This window comes from Ixodes scapularis, unplaced genomic scaffold (assembly GCF_016920785.2).
Source record: "Ixodes scapularis isolate PalLabHiFi unplaced genomic scaffold, ASM1692078v2 PGA_scaffold0__279_contigs__length_252992795, whole genome shotgun sequence".
NCBI lineage: Eukaryota > Metazoa > Arthropoda > Arachnida > Ixodida > Ixodidae > Ixodes > Ixodes scapularis.
In genome coordinates, this window is record NW_024609835.1 from 40,915,192 (window position 1) to 40,942,227 (window position 27,036).

General features: G+C 48.0%; 1 protein-coding gene across 1 annotated transcript in view; it reads right to left on the reverse strand.

Moving 5' to 3' along the window:
- LOC121046269 overlaps nucleotides 1–27,036 on the reverse strand; it is a 157,338-nt gene that overhangs the window by 40,746 nt on the left and 89,556 nt on the right. The window contains exon 2 of the mRNA XM_042294082.1: nucleotides 21,732–21,828. Within this exon, the coding sequence (XP_042150016.1) occupies nucleotides 21,732–21,788 (57 nt within the window). The 5' untranslated portion in view covers nucleotides 21,789–21,828. The remainder of the gene's footprint in view (nucleotides 1–21,731; nucleotides 21,829–27,036) is intronic.

Here is a 27,036-nt window from a genome sequence, read left to right on the forward strand (position 1 = left end):
GATGCGTTAGGAGTCTTTGATGTAGAAGTTTCTGGAGTGGTTTAGAAAAGACAGGAAGAATTGAAATGAGCCTATAGTTGCATATGTCGAACATATCACCACCTTTATGTAGGACACTAACTTTTGATACCTGCATTTTAAGTGGGAAAACCCCGGTTTCAAGAGCAAGGTTATATACAGGTTTTTTTTTTTAAGCTTAACAGATTTGTTTAAAAAAAACCGTGAGAGTTACACTTATGCCGCTTGTGGAGGTGAGTTATACGGCCAGGGGGACATATTATAGAGGGCTAATCGTAACGATCGGTCGTCTAATTAATTAAATTTCGTTAATTAACTTTTTAATTGAAGAAAATAGACATATGGTTCCAATTAGAAATTTGCTCAGCATCATCGAAAACTACTAAATTAGTCATTTTCTCAAAGACTTTCGACGCGTGAGAAGCGTAGTAATGTACTAAAGTTACCCCTCGTGGAGCAGGTACAATGCTGGGGCTAGATAAGAGACGGAAAAATCGCGCGGGCGCCTTATCGCAACCACTTGCTTTGTACCTGCTCCACGAGTCGCAACTTTAGTACACTACTACGCTTCTCACGCGCTCAAAGTCTTTCATAAAATTACAGATTTAGTGGTTTTTGATGACGCTGAGCAAGTTTCTAATTGGAACCATATGTCTATGTTAATTAATTAAAAAGTTAACTAACGAATTTTAATTAATTTGTCGACAGATCGTTACGATTATCCCGCTATAATATGTCCCCCTGGCCGTATAACTCACCTCCACAAGCGGCATAAGTGTAACTTTCACGGCTTTTTTTAAACAAATCTGTTAAGCTTAAAAAAAAAAAAAAACATCCTTTATATATACGGTATGTGTCAGATATGGTGTAATTTTATCAATAACATATTTTAGAGGTTATTTATAACCACCACCGCTTCCCTCGATTGCCGCCTACGGTCCGCATACAGTTGTCCTCGAAGAGCCAATCCTTCCTCTCGAATGTCACCGGTTAGGCGTAAACGGCGTCGTCGCTGCGCCTCAGTTTTAGGTTGTCGCGTACGTTGTGCCGCGGCCGTTCGATTTCCTCCTCTTCCGCTCCCGTGGCTCGTCATTGGAAGTGTGCGAGAAGACTCTTTCCCTCTCACGTAAGAGGGGAAGTGGAGGTAATAGGGAGTTTTAGTAGACCGTGTTTCCCCCTCCGCTAAGCCCCTCCGCCACCCGGAACTCTACAGCGAAGGCCATCGGCACGCAGGCGCAGTGGTGGTTTCTTCGTTGCAGAGGGTTAGCGAAGGGGGAAACACGGTCTACTAAAACTTGCTAATAGGGAGTTTTAGTAGACCGTGTTTCCCGCTCCGCTAGCCCTCCGCTACGAAGAAACCGCCACTGCGCCTGCGCGCCGATGGCCTTGGCTGTAGAGTTCCGGGTAGCGGAGGGGCTCAGCGGAGGGGGAAACACGGTCTACTAAAACTTGCTAATGAGCGAACGAACGGAGCGAAAGAGCACGCCGGGAACCGCGCTGCGACCTCTCGAGCCAGTTCACGGTCCAGTCAAAACCACGACCGTCCAAAGCAAAGACGGCTGCATACACGGCGTCCGGGGGGAGGTGCAAAAGGGGAAGGGCAGAACTCTCTTTTCTTGGAATTCCGGATGCATTGGCTACGAGGTATTTCGATGGCTGTGAATTACAATGTGTAAATATTGCTTTTATTATAAATTTAAAGAATAAATAAAAGAGAAAGAGGGATGCAAGACGCATTGTTAGTCACCCATGGAGGGGTCTGGTTCGTCGTCTTGCGGGGATCGGGAGAAAAAGAGGACAGGGTAGGAAGTGACAATGGGGATGGGCGTATTTACAGAAATGAAGGGTATAGCCGCCGATGCGATGGAAGGACAGGTCGCCTCCCACCGCCGCCCCCAAACGCAGCCGGAGCACGCGCTCCCCTGCTGGGCGCTGACTTCGAGAAGCCGAAGCGCCGGGGCACGAGCGCTCCCGCCACGATTAGGACGACGGAACGAAGCACCCGCCGCTTCGACCCATCGGCGACCATAGGATGAAGGCATGTTGTATGCTAGTTCACAGTCTGGATGACAGGTTTGTCTTTTCTAAAAAGTCAATGAGGGCTCTCAGTATATTTGTTCTTCTCGTCCGGGATCCTGATGGGAAGAGGAGAGCGTTGGAATCCCCCGGCGAAACACGGAGAGCCTTCAGTGTTTGCGTTAGTGTGGTTCGCTCTGTCCCTAGCGACTGACACTCCCAAATAATATGGTTTCTGTCTTCGATGATGTTGCATGTGGTGCAGTTGGGAGACTTAATGCGCTTGATGAGGTGAAGTCTCTTGTTGGTTGAAGCGCAGTCGGCTCGCAACCTGTGTAGGAGTGATTGTTGAGGCCTGGAGAACTTTTTTCGCGGAATCAATGCTGGAATGGGTGTTGAATTGGTTTCAATATACGGGTGCATGCTTTCTATTGCCGTTTTTATAAGAGATTTTGCTGCGTTGTACGGGTGGACAAAGATAGTGGGACTTTGGTCTGAGTGGGCCTCTGCTGCCAGCGAATCTGCTCTTTCATTTCCGGGTATACCTACATGTGATGGGATCCATTGAAACCAGATGGTTGTTTCCTGTTCTGCAGCGCGCCTGGTCAAATTTGCGATGGATCTGGCTAGTGGGCACGCTTTTTCGAGGCGTGTTAGTTGCTGTAAGGCGCCTCGAGAGTCCGAGAAGATGGCGATGTTGGATAGGTTGGTGTGTCGTAGAGTTTGGGTAATTGCTAACCAAATGGCAGCAAGCTCTGCAGTGGTGGAATCAACGCAGATATCAATTCGCCCTTTACCGTGGTGTCCATCTTCAGGCAAGACATAGGCTGCAGTGCACGAGCTGTCTTTTATGCTTCCATCGGTATAAATGTGCGTCATGCCGGAGTAGGTATTTTCTATTGTCTCAACGGCGATGCTCCGCGCTACCACTTCAGAAACGTGCTTGCGTCGGGGGAGGTCGGCTATCTCTGTTGAGACGTGGAGTTGACAGTCGTCCCGATAAGGGGGAGGTATCGGGCATACATCTGTTGGGTAGCCGATAGTATCGCGGAATGTTTTTACAGCTTTTCCAACCTGAGAGTGGTGTCGTGTCATGAGACGTTCAAGAAGTGGGTCCGAGGATGGAGCATCTGATAGACGGCTGACATATCTTAATGCTTTCTCCTGTGCTTGGAGCTGCAGTGGAGAATCTCCCGCCTCGGTCAAAGTTGGAATGTTCTGCGCGGATTTAGGTAGCCCAAGGCAGAAACGGAGGGCCTTCCTGTGAAAGGTTTCTAAATATTTCCATTGCGTTTGATTTATATTTAAGAACGGCAAGGCGTAGAGCATACGACTTATTATTAGTCCTCGGTAGACTGTCGTCATCGTCATCTGTCTGGCACCCCAGTTTTTTCCAGATATTCGATGGAGAGCGCCGAGGAGCTTATGGGACTCATTGAGGATACCTTTTACCGCAGGGCGCCAAGTGACGCGGTCGTCAATGATTACGCCTAAGTATCGAACTTGTGGTTCACGTCGAATGACCTTGCCTCCAATTTTAAGTGCAGAGTATTTTCCTTTCATTCTGCCTTTAGGGCGATAGGTGAGAGCTTGTGTCTTAGACGTAGAGAGTGTCAGACCGGCATGGTGGAGGAAGGAGGCCGTGCGATCTAGAGCTCGTTGTAGCACTGCGCGGACGGTAGTGGACAGTCGGGTAGGCCCAGCGCACCATAGCGCGACGTCATCCGCGTATATGGCACAGTGTATGGGATAAGGTCCACCCACAGGAAGAGCAGTCGGTAGTCCAGCCATTACGATGTTAAAAAGCAGAGGACTCAAAACACTGCCCTGTGGTACCCCCTGGGTGCTGCTTCGTATCGTGCTCAGGCGGCCAGCCAGTCGGACAGCGAATGTTCTGTTGTAAAGAAAAGAAGTAATGAAGCGAAGGGCGCGCCCTTCTATTCCTGTGTTCTGTAGTCGTTCTAGGATTACAGAGTGTGGCAGAGCATCAAATGCTCGATGGATGTCGAGAAAAACGGTGTGGATGAACTTTCCTTCTGCCTTTGCTTGCTCTAACGACGATACGATGTCGCCGATGGCATCTGTTGTTGACCGGCTTCTTCGGAATCCTGACAGCTGAGAAGGAAAGGCTTGCGCTCGTTCCAATTGCCAATTTAAACGGCGGTGGATCAGGCGCTCAGTCAGTTTGCATAAGCACGAAGTCAAAGAAATCGGACGGTACGAAGATATGTCAGCTGCAGGCTTGTTAGTTTTTTTGATTGGTACTATTACTGAGTGTCGCCAGGTGTCAGGGACATCCCCAGATTGCCAAATATTGTTTATAAGTTGTAACAGTCCGGGTAGGAATGACTCGTCTAAGTTTTTTAGAGCCTGGTTTGTGATGCGGTCAGGACCCGGAGCTCCACGTCGAGGGCATCGGGAGAGGGCATATCGGAGCTCGGACAAGGTAAAGTCATCGTCTATGTTAATTGTTGAATAGGTTGGAAGGGGGGGCCTTTTGGGAGGCGGATTTCCTTGGGGAGGGCTTATGGGGCGTGAGAACTCGTCTGCAAAATGTTCAGCCAGTTCTTGGAGCGATGTTTGATTTCCCAATGCAATTGCTGCATAGGGGCATTGGGGAGTCACTGGTTCTAAGAGGCATTGCACAGTGGTCCAAGGCCGCCTTGACCCAGTATCTGTCGATAGACTTTCACTGCGTTGGTCCCATTGTAGTCTCCCCAGCCTTATGGTATATCGACGAAGTGCTGCATCGATGCGTCGAGATTTTATCCAATCTTCATCTTGGTGTGTGCGTCGGGCGATTCGCTGTGCTTGTCTGGCATTGGCGCGTATTTGAAGATACGTAAGATCGGGTACGGGCTTACTTATTGGGAGGGTGATTTTTGTTGTAGCTATATTTAAGGACGTTAGTATAGCTTCTTCTAAGCAAGGGGCCTTTGCGCTTTTCATCAGATTTGAGAATACTTCTCTGTACCTGTCCCAGTTGGTAATGTTGTGAGCCCTGGTTTTTGGTTGGGTGCCATAACGTGGGGTTAGTCGGATTGGTAGGTGGTCGCTCCCCCAGGTGTCTGGTTCGATGTCCCATAGGAAGCTTATTTCTTTTGATACAAAAGTGAGGTCAAGTACACTCGCCTTTTGTAGATTCGCGCGAACGAATGTTGGAGCTCCGGAGTTGAGACAACGCAGTCCAAGGTCTCTGGTGACTTCAAGCAGTGCGGTTCCTCGTTCCGTCGTTGTGTCACTTCCCCAGGCGTAATGATTGGCATTAAAATCTCCGCACCAGACTATAGGCCCTGGGCATCGGTCTCGTATTACTCTCAGCAGGTCTGGGTCCCACGATTGGGCTGGTCGGATGTAGGATGATATAACTACGATTGTTTGATCAGCGATCTGTAGTTTGACGGCAACATGTTCGGCAACAGTGGTGTTCAGGTCAGACAGGTCTATTTCTCCATGCAGGAAGTGTCGCTTGACTAAAAGGGAAGCCCTTGATTTTCCATCGGGGTGAGCAGTGACGCTGTGGTACTCCACGTAAGGGGAGATTCGCTGGGAACCCTTCTGGGTGTATGTCTCCTGCAGAGCAAGTACGTCTGTTTTAAGTTCGATGAGTCTACGACGAAGCTCTGGCAGGCGACGGTGGAACGAATTGGTATTCCATTGGATGATAGATGGAAGTTTTTTAAGGTGTTTTGGGGTTTGTGATTGTTTTTTGGGGATCGTTCGGGTATCAAGCATGGTGTTGGTATTAATATCTGTTAAGGCTCTGGCAGTTGCCTGAGTCTACTTGACCCAAGAGTGGACGAGAGGTAATGTGAAGTCAATTAGGGTAATACCTGCTCGTGCGAGCGGGTGCTCCAGTGTGGCCAGAAAGGTACGTAGTAGCGTCGCAAGGGTGTACACCGCGGATCCTAGTCCTTGAGGTTCAGTATTATTGTCGGAGCCTTGGGTACGAGATCGGTACGTTGTGTCGCTAGCCCTTTGAGCAGAAGTTTTTGTCACTCTTGCGAAGTTGTCCTGGCGTTGCCGCGGTGATGTTTCGGGTCCAACGCTAGTTGATGCTGATGTGGACGCAGCTGACTGACGTGGAAGAGCAGGAAAGTGATCGTCGTCTAGTGGCGGCATCATAGCATCCTCCACTTTCTCGTTCTGGCTGTTCCTGGAAGATGGATTCAGAGTTCGAGCAGTTTTGTTCTTGTTGTCGGAGAGGACAGCTGATTTCGCTAGTGGGTAACTGACCTTGTGGGTGTGACGATAGCTCGATACAGCGGCTTCCGTTTTATAAAAGGGACAGCTTCGAGAGGTCGCCTCATGCTTTCTTTTGCAGTTGACGCACTTAGGTTGGTCGGCTTGGCAGTCGACGCGGTCGTGAGTGCCGCCACAGCGGCTGCAACGTTGCACAGGGGGGCATGCGGTCTGAATGTGCCCGAACCGCCGACATTTGTGGCACTGTCGTGGTTTGTCGGTGTACTGCAGTACTCTGAAGCGTATATGCCCCACAACGACGTGTCCTGGCATGGTCTCGGTTGCAAAGACAAGTTTCACCGTTTCTGAAGCGCCTAGCCTTTTGACTAAGATGACTGGCGTAGTTGCGCTTATAGCCTTTTTGAGGTCGCTTTCTGTGATGTCCTTGTCTATGTCACGAATGATTCCTACGGCCGAAGATCGTGGGTGAGCTTCGTAGGTCTGGACTTTGATCCCTAATAGAATTGTTAAAGTAAGGATCGTTTGCATGGAGCTGTTGTCCCGCATGTCAATTGCAAGGAGGTTCAGTCTGTAGTTCGGTCGAATTTGAATCACTCCATGGGGTGTGATGGAATCTAGCTCTTGAGATAGGGTTAGAGGATTAAGCTTCGCGATGAGCTTTGTCGGGTCTTGGGGTTTGACGATGACCGTCCGGTTCTCGCGATGGGCATCAATGATGGTGGCTTGACTTGAAGCAGAGCCCCCGGAGACGTGGCGTCGCTTCCTATAGTTGAGGGTCCAGCCGGAACCTTCTTTTTCTGCGTCATCTATATCGTTGTCATCGAAGCTCTCAGAGCCGGGGGTGGATTCGCTCATGGTTGCGTCGCTCGGAGTTGGGGCTTCGGTCAGGGTGACTGCCCAAGAGGTTTTGCGAACGCTCCCAGGGGGTTGTAGTTTAAATTACCAAAATAATAGTAAAAAACTGATTTACTTGCAGAGGTGAGGAATCAAGCATCCGTTTAGGTGCGTCGTCGTCGTCGTCCTCCTGTGAATTACAAGTTCAGATGTGAATTGCAAGTTCGGTGGTGAGTGTAACAAGCACGGTGGAAGCTTCAAGTCACTGTTTGACGTTACTCTTATTTCCGTAATTGTCAACGTGAGTGATCGAAAGTGTCGCTGTGGTCGGCCTGCCATGATTGGCCGAATGCTGACTATGAAGTCAGCAAAGGATTTTTCATCGACGGAACTAAGAGGAATGCGAGCATTTTAGCTTTGACGGTGATGGCAGTCTTGCTTTAAGAGCGCAATGATTTCAAGCTTCCACCATGCTCATTACAAACACCGTCGAACTTGTTGTTCGCAAGGTAATGACGTCACGAGAGGAAACCATAGGAGGGTGCCCTCAAAGCATCTCGCCGCTAATAGGGAGTATTAGGGTGCCTCAATGTCCTTTTGTTTAGGATGATGCCACCCTTTGTAGTACCCGATGCCGACAGCACGCGCTAACGGGTAAAATTAAAAGAAATCGAAGAAAACAAAATGTGCGCCATAGCACGGTTAGCGCCAGAAACGTGTGCAGGGACACGCTTTTTCACGCGCATCTGAACAAAAAAGAACAATCAATGTGTGGGACGAAATGGCGAAATGCCACTACCTATAGGGTGCCTTTATGTGCGCTTTGCTTGGGGTGATGACATCTGGCCATTTTGTTTCGTACGCTTATTTTTATTTTTTGTTCTCAAGCGCGTGAAAGAGCGTGTCCCTGCACGCGCTCGTGGCGCTGACTGTGCTACAGCGACTTTTTGTTTCCTGCGTTTTCTTTGTTTTTCTCTGCGAGCGCGTGCAGTCGGCATCGGGTACTACAAAGGGTGGCATCATCCTTTGCAGTAGGACATTGAGGCACCTAGGGTGCCTTCATGTGCGCTTTGCTTAGGGTGGAGACATCTGGCCATTTTGTTCTGACTTTTACATTTATTCTTTGTTCAGAAGCGCGTGAAAGAGCGTGTCCCTGCACGAGTCTGTGGCGCTGACTGTGCTATGGCGACATTTTGTTTTCCTCGATTTCTCTGTATTTTCCCCGTGAACGCGTGCTGTCGGCATCGGGTACTATAAAGGGTGGCATCACTTTAAACAGAAGGTCATTGAGGCACCCTAGAGGCACCCTAACACTACCCTAAGAAAGGCGCACATGAGGGCTCCATTCACTGGACGCTATATTTCTGGGTGCTGTTTAGAGCGCGTGCTCAGAACGAGCTCACATCAATAGGCTGCTAAGACCGGCACTTTTGATGGTGCGGAATGCACGATGGAAAAGAACTGTGGAAGCTCGCCGTCAGCACGCGCTCAGCATTCGTGCACACAGCTATGGCCGCTAGTGGGTACTCCCTAAAAGGAGTATTCACTGGGCGCCATATTTGAGGGCGATGTCTAGAGCGCATGCTCTGAACGAGCCCGCATTAATAGGCTGCTAAGACTGGCCATCTTGAAAGTGCGAAATGCACGTTACAAAAGAACCGTGGAAGCTCGCCATCAGCACGCGCTCAGCAGTCGTGCACACAGCTATGGTCGCCAGTGAATACTTCCTATAGACCTTTTCTGCAAGTGCGCCGCCATCTTGAATTGACGTCACTTCCAGTATGGGCGAAAACATTGTTTTGCTTTTGCCACGCCAATAGAAGGAATTTAAGATATAAGCGTAACCGTCACACTTTCTCTTTTTGCCTCCCCTTTATTTTTTTGCTAGTTACAGGTCGAAACGTTTTAGTGTTTTTTCGTCGCCCATACCGGATACGCCTAGTAGGTGGCTGGGGACGAGAGTACACAGAAAAGGTCTATAAGGACTCAGATCCTACTAAATTAATATAATCGTAGCTTTCACAATGACGCTTTTGCCCCGTCATTACAAAATTGCTCCCGTATAGAAACGAAATTGCCCCCCCCCTTTTACCACCACCACCTCCTCCTCCTCCTCCTCCTCTCCTCCTCCTCCTCCTCCTCCTCCTCTCCCCCCCCCCCCCCTTTAGGGTGTTATAGGGCATGCCCCGCTTCGAAAAAGCCCTACGGACGCCTATGATCAGGCCCCAGGGCAATAAAAGCTTACGCATTTAAGAACTGCTTGGCCAACGAAGGCGCGGAACAGTTCCTCGGAAAACGGGCCCGCTGTCCTTCTGTTTAAAAGTTGCTTCTTTATTATTCACGGTATCCATTAAAGCACAAAGAAACAAGCGCTTAAAGCGCGGACCACAAATCCCCGGGACATTGATTACACAGCGGCCCGCTTACGTAAACACATCCCGCAGGGCTGGTGCAATGCGAGAAGCTGTACTCCTCTTCACTTTCCGATGGACCGCAGAGGACGCTACGGGCCGTCTAAGCCAATCGGACGCCATGCTAGTGCCACGGGATTCGTCGAAGCAGCGCAGTGACGGGAGGGCGCGTAGGCACGTGCTATGCTTACAGCGCTGGATCGGCTGGCATACCTCGTAGCGTCCAGTGTGGTTCATCTTGAGGTGAAACGTAGTGTACCAGCATATATGCTTGAACAGACCTGCCCGAAGTTCGACAAGCACGATGAACGTGCAGCAGTCGGCGTCCTCGCAAAAAGCCCGTTTATTTCAGGAAACACGGGCTTGCGGTGACATTAGTTCGTGCCAGGGCCGCACACTAAGCGCAGCGCGTACCGTGCGAGACCCTGAATAAATAACCGCGAGTTCGGCGAGGTATACGTGGCGTCTGTTTGTTCGCACTGGATCGGTCCGATGAGGAGGGTCCTAGCCCGCTCGCCTGATACGGAACTCGGGGGTTTCCCTCGCGATTCACAAAATCGCTGTTCCTGGCCGGCTTCCTACCTCGTTGAAAGAAAGGGCTCGTTGTAGTTTAGGGTTATACGCTTGAGCGATTCTTTCTATGGCAGGGTTTGTGTACGGTCCTAAGGGTATGTATAGGGTTTTTGTTTTCTTCTAAAGGAACCCTGTTTTGAACGCAGTCACGTACGCGCGTTTGCCGCTTGGCGAAAATGAAGGCACCAGTAGGGTGATAAACTCTGCAACAAACAACGTGAAAAAAATTAATGTCGGGTGTTTTTGTTTAAAATAAGACTAAAGCAACCTGGACTAACTTTCCTGCAAAACACCCAGAGATCTGATTCCTGCGATCTAGAGAGTGACTGAATAGCTCCGTAAATCAAATTCTTTAAAAAAAAATAATAATATTAAGCATGGGACATTGAGCATTACGATAGAATGTCAAACGCCATTATCGTGGACACACTTCAATCTTTGTCTATTTATGATGAAAACAGCTCAAACGACGAAATGAAAAAAACATACACGGGAGGAAGCTGCACTCGCAACTAAAGTTTTATTAGTGAAAAATATTTAAAAAAAAAAAAAAAGCTAGCCAAAACAAAGCAACCGATGAGGCGTACCCCAGCTGGAGTACGCCTCATCGGTTTGGAATCCCCATCAGTTATTCTTAGAAGAGATGTTAGAGGCCGTCCAAAACAGAGCGGTAGGTTTATTCATAGAAATTATAATTTCACGGCTAGTGTCAGTAATCTTAAAACTCAACTTGGCCTCCCCTCTCTTAAAAAACGTAGGACGATATCCGCCTTAACCATCCCACTTAAATTTTACTATCATCTTCCTTTGCAGAGATCTTTATACTGCATACCTGCACCTCACACCTCCCGTCGCTTAGATAACTCCTGCAATTAAGCTTCTTTAATCCATTCCTAGGACAAATGTATTTAAATTTTCGTCTCTGCAGCTTTTTATTAATAATTGGAATAAATTACCAGACTCAATAGTAACAATATCGGATATGTCAAAATTTAGAGAACCACGTACTTGCCACCTTTTACGGCCTGTAGCCCGCTTGTGTATTATCTTTTGTTCGTTTTTTTTTTTTTCTTCTCTTTTTGTTTGTACTGTGTACCTGAAGTGTATAAAGGCTGGCTGCCCCCCCCGCCCCCCCTTATGTAAAGCCCCCAGTGGACATTTATAATAAATGAAATGAATGAATAACATCAACAGTCACCTACTCATCCGTCAAGCACCACGCTAGCTTTGGAACTGAAACTTTGAGCAACGCTGTTCATATTAGCTTGCAAAAAGCAAACCACTTTATCTGACAGAGCCACCGACGGAGCGCTGACGCATAGGTCCACCCGAGTGGAAATAAAAAAATGCTTAAATTATATTTCTCGTTATTTCTTTGTGTTTGCCCAGGACAGCATCTTTACCGAAATCGGGCACAGACTCGCACCTATCGCAATGTGGAGGGTTCTGATCCGATTCCCCCGTCCCTTATCTCTGGATGAACGTGACACAGCAACGCATAGCTCTTGGCAAAAATGATTGATTCCCCTCACACTCTGCTGGGGGGTTTCGGGATCGGGAGAAGTCATCGAGAAAGCCTGCGAGGGGTGCGCCACCATTATTTGCTATATGCCGATCAACCCGGTGGTGCTAGTCCACACCCCATCCTCGGGACGTCGCCGGGGTCTAAGTCCGGACCATATCACCGGGCCGTCGCTCGACTCGACGTCGCGGTCGCCACCACCGCGAACGTCCCTTGTGGCCCGTTTCCCGCACAAGCGTTTCTTTCAATCTTCCGTCTCCCGCCCTGCCAACTTCCCTGGTTGTTCCCGCGGTCGCCGAGCACCAGACAGGCGGGAGCCTCTGTCTCCCATCGTGGGTGGTCCGCCGCTGGAGCTCGCCGTCCGGCTCTGCCGCAGCATGTGCAAACTCCCGGGCGCCGACGCTCTCAGGGAAGGGGGTCCAAATTAAGATGTCTACCGCCGCCGTCGCCATTGTCTTCCAGATGAGCCCCGAGGGAGGAGGCACTTGGGCACCAAACTGTGAGCTCTTCGCCACTGAGGCGGCCGACAAGTCCTCAGTCGCGACGGGTGCAGGCACCGCATATAAACATGATGACTGGGATAACTTTCTTTTAGCGGTGCAAAAATGTCCGAAATGCTTCGAGATCATCCCCATGTTCTTTAACGCTCGCGGTCTTTCCTGGGTTTGGCAGGCCTAGCAAACCCAGTGAGCCGAATCTGACGAAGTTTATTTAGTGGTATTAATAAAGCAGATTGTCTCTTCGCACTCTGCGTACTTCATATCATTTTGATGCGAAACTCTTGATATTCCCGGTTTAGATGACAACGTTCGGCGAAATTCTCGTGAGCCAATACCTCACAGGTTTCGCGCGTCAAACTCCACATGTGAACAGGCCGATTTCGTGAAAATCTAGGTTTCGCTAAACCGTGGCGCGTTGAAAAGATGTAACTCGACTACCGCCTTTGACTTGAACACCCGGTAAGGATCTCCGATGTCTAAGGGCGATAGTTGCTTCTGGAGATACGATACCATCTGACGCTGCCAAGTGCCCCTCTAGGTAACAATGGTCCTAAATGGGCACGGGTCCTTATGGGTCTTGGCACTGAAAAACATGTAGAGAAGCAGGCCTTCGGATTTTTTTTATCCTCCCTTCCAGCTGCTTCAGAGCAAGGCTGTCAAGGAGTTTCATTGCCCGCTCTTTTACCTTCTTCAACACAACGTTTACTTGCTTAAAGCTTTTGTTGACGGTAGCACTGGCTTTTTCACTGAAAACTCCCCCTGGCACAACGACAAACGAACCTTCCTTGTCAGACACCAAAACCGCAACTTAATGTCCACCAAGTAATTAACTAAAGGCCTCAGCCCCACCTGTCCACGGGGCTTGCGACAGTCTAGAGAGCCCGTGCACTTGGAGATACATCGTAACCGGTCGAATCTAATTTGTTTCATCTTTCTTTTCTCGAAGGTGTGTGTGTGTGTGTGTGGGGGGGGGGGGGGGGGGGGGGGGGGGGGTAGCCAGTTCTAGAGCTAGATAGTAGTGAATGCATTTCTAAGTGATGTGCGGGAATGTACACTCTTAGAAAAAAGGGTACGTATAGTCCTCCCTTACGGGAGGAACGGTCTTGTAACCTATGTTCCTTTAGAAAGGGAGAAACCTTCGTCCCTGAAGCAGGGGAGCAAAGCTCCTCCGTCGCTTGCATCTCAATATGGCGGCCCCGAATCGAGCAAATCGAGCCCACTAAGGCTTAGCGAGGACGCTACGTCTCTTGTACAGGACGAGAGCAGCAGCAAATAAAAGCGTAACACGAGCTTTCCGCAAACTGTGTTTATTTCCGAAGCCAGATTCCCACCACAGGTACAGAAACTTGCGTTTCGAAAGCAGTTACTCAGTCTGCTCGTCGACAGCACTGCGATGTTAAACGGAGACAACCGACACCCAGTTACTTCGCGCACTTCGCGTATTACCTTTGGTGTTCCTCGAGTCACAATTCCTTCGTCAACCACACATCACAAGGAAGGGCAACTCAATCCGCGAAACCAAAAGCCGCTCTCGGAAGAACGAACTCGAAGCCGCTGTTTATCGCGTAGCGTGAAAGAAGGTTAAATCGCTAGCCACCAGATGGCGGGGTCAAGCAGAGTAATTGCAAGTAGCTAGGCTAGGTGGCGCTAGGTACCGCCCAATTCATGTTCTACAAAAAATTATTTGCTTTTTTTAGGCCACTACTGCGCTTGAGGACCCTCTACTATACACACTTGACACCCATACACTTATTACAAGCATCAGGTGAACATACATTAAGCACATGCACTGCACACACAAATATCAATACAACGGAACACCACACTAACCCGAACACTACATCCGTGCTCTGCGTTTCCGTCTTTTATACTGGTCGTTTTGAACGTGCGGAACTTTTCGGTGACTCCCTAAGCAATAAAAAATATTCCCAGCATGTTGATTTTTTCCCTGCAATGTCATACCTCTGAAAGTATTTTGAATGGCTCAGGGGTTGAATCTCTTATTAAAAAGTAAACGCTCAATCATGCCGTAATTATTTGAAAGCCAATAAATCAAGCCGCTCCAATGCGGTTCGAAGCCATGAGTTTGTTTCCCCACACGGCATGTCGTAGCTTGTATTTCTATTTGTTTTTCTATTTGTGCTGTTCGCGCAAAGCTGCAATTGCCGTTTGAATCAATCTCTGTAGAGCGGATATTCAGTCAGCTGGAAGTGATGCTTCACGGACTGAGAAATTGCTTTTCGATCAACTTGAATGTAGTCAAAGCCGCGACTTGCGGCAGGTTTAAGTGTACGGAACTACGCCGTGGCGAGCCCGAAAACTTCTAGCGCTCATCCCAGCGCGCCACGGAGGGCAGTTTCTCCAGCAACCGTAGTATAATTAAACAGCAAAATAAAGGGCAGCTTTTTTTTTCGATTTTACCTACTATTGTTTTTAATGCCGAAATTCCATACTGTAAATATACGTACTTTACGTCACGATTTCGTACTGTTCAGTCCTTGCCCCAGAGCGCAATCGCTGTCGGGGACGAGACCATTCCGACAGTCACATTTGCCACTGTACGATAGGAGCTTCTACTGTTCAGACCAGCGTTCCAACATGACTATCCGCACGTTGATCGATTGCACGTAATCCCTCAAGTGGTATTAAACTTTTTAATGTAAAGCGGAATGTCAGCCTGCGACACCCCGCACCCTCCGATCACAGCCCGACCAGCGGCATCAATGCCCAACAGTTTACGATCTCATCTTCTTGTTACACCACTGATACGCGAACACAGGGTCACATCGGCGATAATTCCAGTCTTCTGTTCACAACCCAACACTGTCATCACGATGTTGCAGCTATGTTGCTGACACGCACAAACACAAAACCACGTTGAACGCCGGTTGCACTCGGCATCGGAAAACAGAACCGAACTCAGGGGGGAAGGCACCCAGGCAGCCGGCAGCAAAACCTGCCTGTCTTGGACGCAGTTCCTGCGGTTTCCATAACGTCGAAAACGTCGACACAGTTCCACGTGCTTTCGCTACTGTATGTAGTCTGTAGTGCTGCAGCCTGCAGTGACTGTAGTTCCGTGCCGCGCAGGGGGGGGAAGGTGCCGCCGCTTCCAATGCACCCTCCTCAGAATTTACGGCGCTCCGTGGGGGCCGCCATGTTAAAACTTGAGACCAGTGTTGCTGCATCTGTAGGTCGTCTTTAAGTTAGAGCTGACGGAGAAAATCTGGCCACGGCGCAACGCCGATGTACGCTGGAAGCTAGATCCGGTTTGCTTTCGTTGTTTTTGTTTGGTCGGAGAAAATCTAGCAACAACGCACGTTCAAGTTTCAACATGGCGCCGGTATTGCTTCGGCGCTTCAGTTTGACCACGTTTGACGCGGTTTGCCAGCACCTGTAGCGAAGACGTGACCGGAGAAGTGCCCCTGTGATGGTCCCGGAAGACGGAAAGTATCATTCGTAATCGTCGTGCGTGCTTTGAAAGCGAAGGGAGTCACAGGGTCCACGAGTGCGCAACCACAAGCCAAGGTTCACGACAGCGCTCCGTTGACTTCGGCGATCTTGTTCTGTTTGGTGCAACACGGCGATGCGACAAAGAGTTGAAACGTTCGTGGTGTGTCGTGTGGTGCTTGGAGGTAGAATCCCATAGTAACACGAAGCGCAAATTGGTTATTGTGGCGTTAAAATTCAACGGGTTCAGTTCCGTCGTTGTCGTCAGCTGATCCGGTCCAACTGGTCCGGGAGGACGCAGCGAGCACTTTTAAAAGTAAATCTTCCTTCGTTCCGTTTCAAAATGTGGAAGATTCGCGACGCATACCGTGAGTAAAAAGCTGCGGGCGTTTTCAACAAAATTACGTCGTTTTAATTGAACAATGGACTACGGATTCTTGACCTAGACCTGCCGTTGTTATGCTTCGTGTTGTTGGCGTTTGCACAGCGACGCACACCGCCCGAGTAGATGATTCGGTCCTGCAAACGACCGGTCATACAGAATTTCAGAGAAACATAAGTCACCACTGATATTTTCTTGTAAATCTCGTGTGAATTTGTTGCGCTCGTCATGCGGTGTGAATAAATTAAAGCAACATTTCCTACCTGCCTGCGGATGCATAAACCATTTTTTCCGTAGTGAACATAGCGTTTTTTCTTTATTTTGGAAAATGGTGTTGGTGAGTTTGTTATGGTACAATCACTTGAGAGTTCAGAAATTGGAGAGAGCGAGCATGCTTTCTCAACATTGTCACTTTTCTCTCTGGCATTGCCCCTAGTTTCAAGTTGCAGTTTCACTAAACATATACCTACTAGCAGGTACAAACTGCTCTAAAGCAAATAAAAGACTGGTAAGTCAGGGCGGTGCGGACTCCGTGTTTCGCGCTTTTTGCAAGGTTACTGGGTAAGTGCTTTTGCGAGGTATGCGGAATACGCAAACGATTTTGTTATGCCCGTCGGTTGCGTCTCTCCAGCAAAACGAATAAGATGATCTACAAAGGCGCAATCACAAGCTAATATTTACGATAACAGTGCATTTGATTCGGTGGTACGTGTAGTTGTATTTTACCCTGCTTTCTGCAACAGCGTGTCATGACGAAGAGCTGGAACGTTCACGCGGTTTGTGCTGGGCTACCGGTTGACCCAGGGGCGGATCCAGAACTCCGTTTCTTTTTTTTCTTTTTTTTTTTTTTTGGGGGGGGGGGGGGGGGGAGGGAAAATCTAAACTTTAAAGCAAGATAAACAGGACTCCGGTTGCGCCTTTTGTTTTAACCGCCGCAGAACCACACTGCGCCGACGGCCCCTAGATGTGCGCCGCTGCGCCGACTTTTGGTTCTAACTTCTGCCGTGCTTTGAAACCGCCGCCGCGGACTTCAGTCTAAGCGACGGAGTGGTTCTCCAAGTGTGTGCGCCTGCTAGGGTGCGGCCTGCCCTATTTCGAACCCTCGACCTTGAGTACCGATCCTTCCTACCACCTGGCAGGACGGGAGTTGGTTTTATTTCGAGGAATCCACCCATGTCAAATCGCCCTCCAAGAAGGGGGCAGGGGGGGGGGGGGGGGGGGGGTCGACTGTTTGGAGGGTAGGCGGCCGCTCCCGTCGCCTCCCGCCTCCCCCTTGGGTCTGCCCCTGGATTGACAGAAGCCCGCGTCGCCCGCATCGTGACTCGTGAGTGCACTTGGGCTGTTGTAGTGGCTCTAGGCTGTTGATGCTCAAGCCTTTCATCCGCGGCTTGCCGTCAGCTGATCCGGCTGCTCGACGATGAGGAAGCGGCGAAAGTGACCTCTGAAGCAAATCTAAATCCTTGTTCATCTTGTGGGATGCTGCGTCGTGGTGACGAGCGAATCCCAACGTAGAAAAGGAACGGCGGTTTTATTGCCTCGGCGGCGTCGGTCGACGGACGTTCCTCTGTCCCGCGTGAGTGTGTAGCGGGCGGCCGTGCTTCCCTGAAGCAGACGACGACGAGGTTTTATAGCGCCAAAATGCTGGTGATTGCGCGTCGCCACAATCTAGTTATCCGGTGTCAAAGTGTGTAAGGTGTCCAAAGTGTACTGAGGGCGGGAACTACGAGCGTTTTGCCTTCCTTTCGTAACCGAAACCAGAACAGCGAGATAACTGCCTTGCGTACTCCAAAATGTTGGAAGCAATAAGTTGCCGAAACCTGTTTTTAGGGTTTCAAGCCGAGTAAACAAGACAAATATAATTAAACTTCGTTATCTGTATGCAGGAGGACTTATATAACACAACAATACATTATTTCCAAAACGAAAAAGAAAGTAAAACTTCGTCCGCCGTATATGGCAGCAACTTCTCCACTGCGAAACCTATGCTGGCAACGTAAGCGGTTTTAATATGGCAGCCTCCGCTTTGCGCCGCGTTCCCTTTCCCTCCTTCCCCCCCCTGGTGCCGCGCGAGTCACGCAATCCGGAGACGGCCATACCCCAGTGTACGTGGCGCTGCTGGCACTGCTCCGGAACTTCGCTGTTTCTAGCGGCTTCGTTTGCTCGTTTGATAAAATTAGTGATAAAAATGTCAATGCAACCGAAATGTTCTGGACGTTTAAACTGGAAGACGAAATTACAGGCGGCCTTCGCTGCTGCTGAAGCTCAATCAACTCAACATCAATTTATTAAACAACGTGTGCGATGTGCTCGAAAAACGAAACCGAAAGAAGATGAGTCGGGAGGGCGAAAGCTTTCTCCCGTCTGCCTGGAGAAGGAGAAAAACATTTCGTTCCTCCCCTTTTCTCGTGTCCGCTTGGGGGCGCGTCGGTAGAAGGGAGGAAGGCGCGCCGTTGCTACTTTTTTCCTCCATTTTTTCTTAGAGTGTAGGTGCAAGGTGAGTCTTCAAAGCCCATAATTTGTTTCTTTCAGACTCGTAGACGCTCTTGAGCCTATACGCAACACCTTCTAGAAATAAGGCCGTAAAGCTCCGAGTGGTTACGTCACAGTGTCTGAGGAAGGAAGGTTATGGCACAACTACGTGAGAAAATGTCTGCTTACGACACTATCGACGTGAAAAAAAATGCTTCTTCTCGAGCGGCGCGGTGGTGTTCGTGAGCGTTTATCCGACATTAATATACATTTTAAAAGCGCAGTTTTGTACAATTTATTATATATATATATATATATATATATATATATATATAAACTTAATATACAACGCATTACGAGGGTTGAAAGTATCAAATTTGTATTTATGATTATCCTCGTAACCGCGGGACTACGCGCAGTCCCGCAGCTCCCCACACTTTTCGAATGAACCGGGTGCGATGCCACATCTTTCCTTATACGGGCTCTGATTCTCGTAAACTTATATTGTGTGTGAGCTGCTGACCGTCTGAAAAGGAACGCTGCTACATTTCAAAACAGAAGGGAACCGAAAAAAAAAAATCCAGTCATCGCCGCACGGAGCGGACACGAGTAAAGGATGTGTCGACAACGTTAAGCCTCCATTCGTCCTGCTGCCGGTGCCTCCGCCTCGTGTGTGGTTCTTTTGAGACTTGTTTACTTCTTGCCGTCGTTTTTCTGTCGTCATCGCAGTCTCGGGTAGTTTTTTTTTTTTTTTTTTTTTTTTGCTTGACATTACGGCTTTTACATGGATTCGTGGAACAAGTCCTGGTTACAGTTTGAGTGACGTGTGTGGCAACCAGTCAATGATGACACTGGTCGATTATCGATATAGGCCTCTCTCAACAGAGAGAGACTACTTGGAGTTCGGGTTCAAATATTTTCGTCACGGATATTGTGGGACGTATGGATACACTCGACAGGTGGGAAACAACTTATTTACGGGCTTTTTGGTCATATAGGACGCAAATCAAGTGCTGCACTCGTTTCATTTTTTTTTTTTTTTTATCTTGAGATAGATTGTAATTTTGTACGTCGTTATCCGTGTGCTATTGCGTCGACACTTGTAAATATGCGTGGTAATATTCTAGTTTTTACTGGAAGGTGAATAACAAGTTTGTGCGATTATTGAAAGTGCGTTGTTTGTGCTTGTGTTTATTTATACCAATGTTTTTTTTAATTGCCTCTACCACGTTTATAATAGAATTTTAACTGTAATATTCTATACAAAATAAGTTATATTTGGTTCTACTGCAGCTCGAGCCCATAGGGAAAAGTACATTAGTTGACTAAATTGTAAGTTTAGTACCCCTGCCACGTGGAAAAGGTGATACATTTTCATTAAATGATATGGGGTTTAATCAGCTCGCGGACTCGAGTGATTATATGAGCCTCGCAAGCTGATTTGTCAGCCCCATAATGTCATCGATCGAAATTACATTATTTTGTTATTATTATTATTATTGGGGTTTAATGGCGCAAGAGCGACTATGGCCATATTGCGCCAAGAAGGTACATTATTTTGTCAGGTGGCCGGGGTATAATGAAAGAACTTAGTGGCTGCACGGGATAACATCGCTTACATGATCGTGACACTTATCTAGCCGTGTCCGCGTTGGCTACGTCTACCTGATTTTTAACAGTGATCTGTTTGCTGTGTCCGATCACTGCGCCTTTTTGTTGAAGCATTTCTGTATAAAATATGCATTCCTACAGCAATAAATTCGTGATCCAATGTTTTCGACCTAAAGCAATCACATTTTTTTCTGGACGTCTTATGCGCATTATTCGTGCCATTTCGTAACGAATATTTAGCAGTGTAATATTTTGCCCGTGTTATAAAATGTTTACTAGACCCGTTTCTATGTGCAGCTTTCAGTTTAGCTAATAAGACACGCGCGTATGTGACTAAAAGCGCGTTACGACGGTCGATCCAAGCGCGTTGCCTTCGCTTTGACGCGCGCCCCCCGATGGCCTTCCTTTGCGACGTCACGAGAAGAGCGCTACGGCCTTATTTCTAGGAGGTGTGGGCGCATGAGCGGTGTACACCATATATGAGAAACGAGAGTTATTGTGCAAGCTCGGCACGTGATCCACAGTCCAACGAGAATGGCAGTACGCTAAAAGCAATTGCTAGGATGGTTTATACTTCCTCACAAACACGAGCCATCTAAGCTGTTATTGTATGGTGGAGTACAGAACCTTAACCACTGAGTGCTCTCGCCCCTAATAAGAGCAACCACTGAGCATCAGCTTCAACCGACCGTAAGCGCAAGTACTCGTACATGAGTCTTGTCGACCGGCATATTTGTCATCTTTGCGAGTGTGACCACTCAGAATCGCGCACATTTACTTGCTCGCTGGGTTACTTCGGAGCATTGGCGTTATACGCGGACCGTCCGCCAAAATGACTTGCGAATGTCATAAAGTACTTTTACTGACACAAAGTTTCCTCCTATTCGTTGATGTGGCTAGTGTCGGTGCTTACAATTCAGTTGAGTGCCGTTCACGGGCGTCGCGGATGATTCGTGGCATAAATGGGGCACTGAATCATCGTGCGTCCCCGAGACACCCTTCTGAGACTGATGAGGTCGGTTGATACACTCGGAGTTTGTTACAGTATAAACGCCGGATCGCGCTACACCAATGTTATAAATTCATAGGAGAGCTGTCCTGGTATAGGCGAGTTTACAAATTAGCCCGCTTCAACGAGTCTTCGACAAGCTCTGTCCCTTCAAGCTCACCAAAACGCCTGATGGTTTTGCCACAGAGGGTATGGACGCTTACGCGTTGCACGCTCGCTTGCTAAGGTTGCTGTCGATGTAGCTTAGAAAAAGAGTAAATGAATGATGTATCGTCCGTTTATCATAAGAAACGTACGGAACATTTAACACAAGCTGAGCAAACATCACTTCTACTCGAAGCGTAAAATTTAGAAACAATAAAAATAAAAGAAACGGGATATACCGTGTGAAGCCATAAGGGAGCTGGTGAACGAGCAACGTTGCGAAAACCGAAGCCGAAGGCACACAAATAGAGAGAAGAACACAAATACACCTTTGTGGGTGTTTCTCCCATTCGCAGCATTTTGTCGGTCTTCAGCTCTGGCATTTCTGACAGAAAAGTATTCTAACGTATTTAAGGTCTTGACCATGCCCTCTTGCTTATTTTCCTCGAGTGTGCAGTCTCCAGTAGTACAAACGTTGCACCGAGACAGGCGCACTTGCCCTTTTATCGAACTGAGCCCACGTATATTGAGCATTTTTTGCTGCGGCTTTTTGTGCTAACCTAATCCGCTAACTTATCGTATATTTACTAACCTTGGCCTTCTTCTTCTGCAGAGAGGCATCTTCGTGCTCGCTACCCAGGGTCTCCATTCTGCTCCAACTTTCCCCGATTTCCTCCGGTGTTGGAGCCCTGAATAGAGAAAGAGCAAGAACGCACGGTTTACATGGCAACAAATTGTTGAAAATTGCTCCCTGGATATCATCCTCGTCCGACAGCGTGAGCCGGCCGATATCGCTTCGCTCTATACTTAATTTTTAAATCAGAGTGCAGTTAACGGTTACAAGACAGACAAACACAAAAGAGTAGAAGTACAAGGGTGGCGGGGGATGCACTGCGCATAATCGCTTTAGCCCGCTCTAATATATATACGGAGACACGGCGAGCGACGTGACGTTCCGCTTTCGGCACTTCTTGATCAGCCCCATTTGATCGACCCCATCGAGTCGCAGTCTCAACTCGTAGTCTCGACCTTCCTCTGGCTTAAGGTGAGATGGAATATAGAAACGCCAAAGGATTTTGAAAGTTAATAATCTTGCTTGTACCTCAAGTTCAATATCAAGATTTCAAGGGTATAGCGCCGTCCCCGATGGAAACAGGAAAAGCGCTTGATCAGAGGAGATTAGTTGCGTTGCCGATGTTTTCCCCTTGACGGGTCTTTTCCTCGCAGCGTGGTCGAGCTACACATTAGCACAACTAATGGCCATAATAATCGCTAAAAAATAAAAAAAACAAGGGGGGGGGGGGGGGGGCAACTTTGGACGTGAACTTGGTTTTAACTTCAAAGCGATCTCACGGATAATGTCAACTTTATTTTTCCACGAAAATTGAGGTGGTCTTTGTTCTCTTTTGTTCATCTGACGTTTTGAAGGTCGTATCTCGGCTCTTATTTTTGGGGAGGGGGGGGGGGGGGTGGGGGGGTGGAAGCACCTCGTTTCGCAGTATCCGAAGCACACCTCTCGGTGATTTTTTGATAATTGAAACAAGTTAGGCCAAATTCCGCTTTTACCGCAAATGGGCGGAAGTTAGCCTACCACTCACTTTTATATAAGAGGTCGGAGACTGCTTTGACCTTTTCCAATACGCTCCGCCCCAAAGACCTTCCCACACACGTTTTGTTTAGCGTTAGTCAATGAACGATGCTGTCAGACACCCACGCAACTCACGAAATTGGACGTCACTTTCATCGCAATCCATTTCCTTCAGTGCTAGTCGCACTAATCTGGGACACTACCGGCGAATCAGGAAACTCTGCTCTTCATGCCGAAACCAATGAGCAAACCTGTCGCCACGCTGCGCCGGCGTCTATTTAGCGCGTTCCGGTGATGGACAGCAGAGCAACGCGCAAGGATGGGTAGACGTTGAACCTACTTCCTCCAAACTTTCCGACTGTTAACGTCAATGACTGTCTTTGTTTTTACTAAATATGTTGTGTGTGTGCGTGTGTGAGTGTCTGCGCGCGCGTGTGTGCGTGTTTGCATGTGTGTGCGTGCGTGTGCGTGCATGTGCGTGTCCGTAACAGACGGGGCAATATCCTGTGCTTCGTTCACTACAAACTTGATAATAGACGCTTTTCAAAGCCCCATCGAGCAACAGTGGCGGTCGCCATTTCTTGAAGCGCGTGTGATTGGACTCGAATCTTCACCGAACGCTGACGCAGGATTCGTCTTAGATTCGAGCTAAGCCGAGTTTCCGCCGAACACCCAAACAGTGGCGAACTCAGATAAGTCAGTGGCACGCACTTTACATCAGGGTGCATTGGGCGGGAGTTTTATCACTGGATGGATGAATTATTATTCGGGCGGCGTACACTGGGCGAATGCACCCTCCGTGCGTGTATAGACGGAGGACATGATATATAGACAGAGGGCATAACAATGGCGTAAAACTACCAAGTCCGAGCGAGAAAATAACACGCGGTTTTTCGGCACGCTTATAGTATGCTTCGCAGAAAACGGAAACTCAATGAGAACGTGGCGGCAGAGGTGGTAATAAAATGCGAATGTTTTGAGAAATATTACATCACCTGAATCAAAAGATACAGGTATAAAACAATTATCTATGTGCCAACGTCCAGCTAAGCCTAGTACTCGTCAAACCAAAATATTACATTGCCAGCGCCAGTAGCGTTTATTCCAGTGACAAAAGCTTGGCTGTACGAAAGAAAACAATGTCATAGTTCTTGCAGAAAAAAAATATATATATTTTTTTTTTTCACTTAAACAAATGCTGCGTGCGCCCACATTGTTATTTCTTTTTCGGTTTGGTGAATGGCATGGGTGAACATCGGTTCATAAAGAAATTGTGTATATTTCTCGTAACCTCCAGTCCAGGTAACGCCATGCACATTCACCACCGCTAGCATACCATTCTCGCGGGGTTTCAGCTTTCTGCAGTGTGAGCTTTATGCGGAATGAAAAGCCGGGTTTCGTTTCCTCAATTGGACAGGGTAGACGCGGATTGCCAGAGCTGCCGTTTGTCAAGTTTAAAGTTTCCCATAGATACGGGTTCTCGTCGAAATCTGTCGACAGCGTTCTTGGAAAGAAACGTGCTCGAGGCCTTCGATAGAGCCTCACGGCTCGGACAATGATTTCCCAATTCCGAGCTTTATCGACGCGTCGAGGTTTCATTCCCAGAAAACCGATTGAAAACAGCTCGACTGAAATCACGTTTCCCAGCCATTCAACAAAAGTCTAGTAGCGGTTTTCGCACCTAGATGGCGTTCCGTGTCGAGGACTACCATAATCCGGGCGTATGAGAAATAGAAAGTAGCGTTGCGGAACATTTATGAAAACATCAAAGTTGTCTCTATTGTTTTCTTGATAAGTGTACTGAAAAAGTAACGTGAAATTAATTTGTAACGTAATGAGTAAGGTAATCTGTTACTTTTCAGCGAAGGTAGTTCACTACATTTGAGGTTCGGTCATTTATAATTGTAATCTGGTATAGAACAGCGTCGCTTGGGGACGGAGATGAAATGAAACGAGACACCCGCCTGGGAGAGCCTCGACCACCGGCACAAGCGGCCGCCAAGGCCCATAAACCGCAACGGACTGGTGGCGTGAGGCTGAGGAGCGTCAGGCCCCATTTGCCGAAACGTTTGGAGGCGCGCTCTCTTGATTTCCCCCGAGCTCGAATCAGAGCCGCAACTCGCCGAAATGTGTTCGGTCTCGTGTGGAGAGGACCACGAAGCCTCGCTCTATCCCACGGGAACCAATGATCCGGCACGTCCGTTTCGTCTCGTCTCGTATATACAACACGTCAGAGTATTTTTTTTTTCTTCTTAATATGGCGACGCGTCTTTCTCGCCAGCAGTGTGTAAACATATAAATATATATTTTGGTTTTGGTTTTTCATTCCACTTTTATTTATTTTTTTTTTTTTGGGGGGGGGGGGGGGGGGCGAAGCATTTGTTTTAAGGAATGAGCATATTCGTTACTATTTTCCACACGACACACACAGGAACGATCTGTGTTGTAATGAGATAGAAAGTGCCAATGAGAAATAGAAACAAGGAACAAGAAGGCAGGTAGTCCTTCGGCACCAAGGGCTCACAAAAGGGACAACCGGCCTTCTGCGGACAGCTTTCAGCTCCAGTACAAAATACTAGACCACAGTCGTCCTGGCTGAGTCTTTTAATGATTTATAGTGTTTGACTTTCCCATGCAAAAGATGAGTGGCGCCCTAAACCAAATTGTGTATTGAGAAAATTAAAAAAAAGGAAAACGGGCATTACATTAGTTTTTGCGTATTCAACACGCTATGAAGCCCGTGACATGACCGGCTACAGACAAAATTGAATATTCCTTATTGTTGGGGTATTCATCTGTTCATCGGGAATGCAATGATGAAATATTCCGATCGCAGTCCCGCGCCGCGGACCCTCTGGCTTTACTCGATGGCAATCGTTTTATTTATTTAGCAGCCAGAATTTATTCTGAGTACATCTCTCTGCCGCAGTTATAATCAATTTTATAGGAACCGTCGAAAGAGTAGGCATAATCATCATTATAATATTAATGAAGATGAACGGACATTTCAAACTTCGGCTGTCTCCCGAGCTGTCGCCGTTCATTCTGATCATTATACATATTAATGACCAAATGTCGGAAGTAGTGCCTGAAATCCCATCAAAGCTTGCCGCGTTTAATTTTGTTACCTCAATTGTATTTTATAGGATAAATAAAGCGTTATCAAAAAAGTTATTTCTTAAAAAAAAAAAGTTTTCAGATAAAAACATTTTAATTTTTTTATCTATACAACATTGCGTTCCGGGGAACATTAATAAATTCATTTTGAGGGGATTGCTTTGTGACTACACTTTATATATGCATATATTTCTACATAAATATAAAGGCGTTTTCCATTAATAGTTGGTTGAGCACCGTCCGAACGGGAGATTACTTCAATTTACGGTCAAGTTAATTTAAATGAAATTCAGAACCTTAAAAGAAAGTCTTCGCCAGTACTCTTGCCCACACAAGGAGCAGGAACGTATCCATAAAGGAAAAAGGGGGGGGGGGGGGGCTCCCCCGCCCCCCCCCCCCCCCCTTCACAACCCGAATCAAAATCCTGGTTAAGTACCTGACAAGGAATGACGGTCAATAAACGGCGCTAGAGTCACTGACAGTTCAATTAAGAACAGCAGGATGTGGCGTCTCATGTTACACGCTTCTCGCTTCGTGATTGGTTCTTGGGCGCTCTAATCCCTCAAACCGGCAATCTGATTGGCTGCGGAGCAACAATGACACACTCGGGACTCTCGCCACGAATGCGCTGCGGCACTGGGCCTGACGTTTCACCGCGTTCAGTGCCGCACCGCAGACAGTGATTCTATAAGTGTCAAGATGTTTTCAGCCCCGTCACTGGCCGAGCATCCTCCGTAGGGTGCAGAGATTGGCTCTCTCGAGTGTTTTTCGAGAACGTAGACGCCCCAGATTTCACAGAGCGTATACAGCTACGAGTTCTATTTCCTCTTTACTTCCGCGTTTCCGGAAGTATAAGGCGACCGGCACCATGAGCAGTCGGCCGAGGAGTCCATCCATCATATCCCTTAAAAAAGTGGGATCGATTTCGGCGTTACGTATAGACGCGCATCCGGGCCGGGGGAAACCGCGATGGCAGCGAACCAATCCACCCTCCACCCCCCCCCCCCCCCCCCCCTCCTAAAAAAAAAAAAATTGTTTTTTTTTTTGGAGATACAGCGATTACTATTAATCTTGGGCGGCTGAAAGAAAAACAAAAACTGCTAAAAGTTAACGATGGCCTCGACGGTCTTTTAAAGACAGACCCTCCATAAATCCCTTCCGGGTTGTTTATTTTGAAATCCCAACTTGCAAA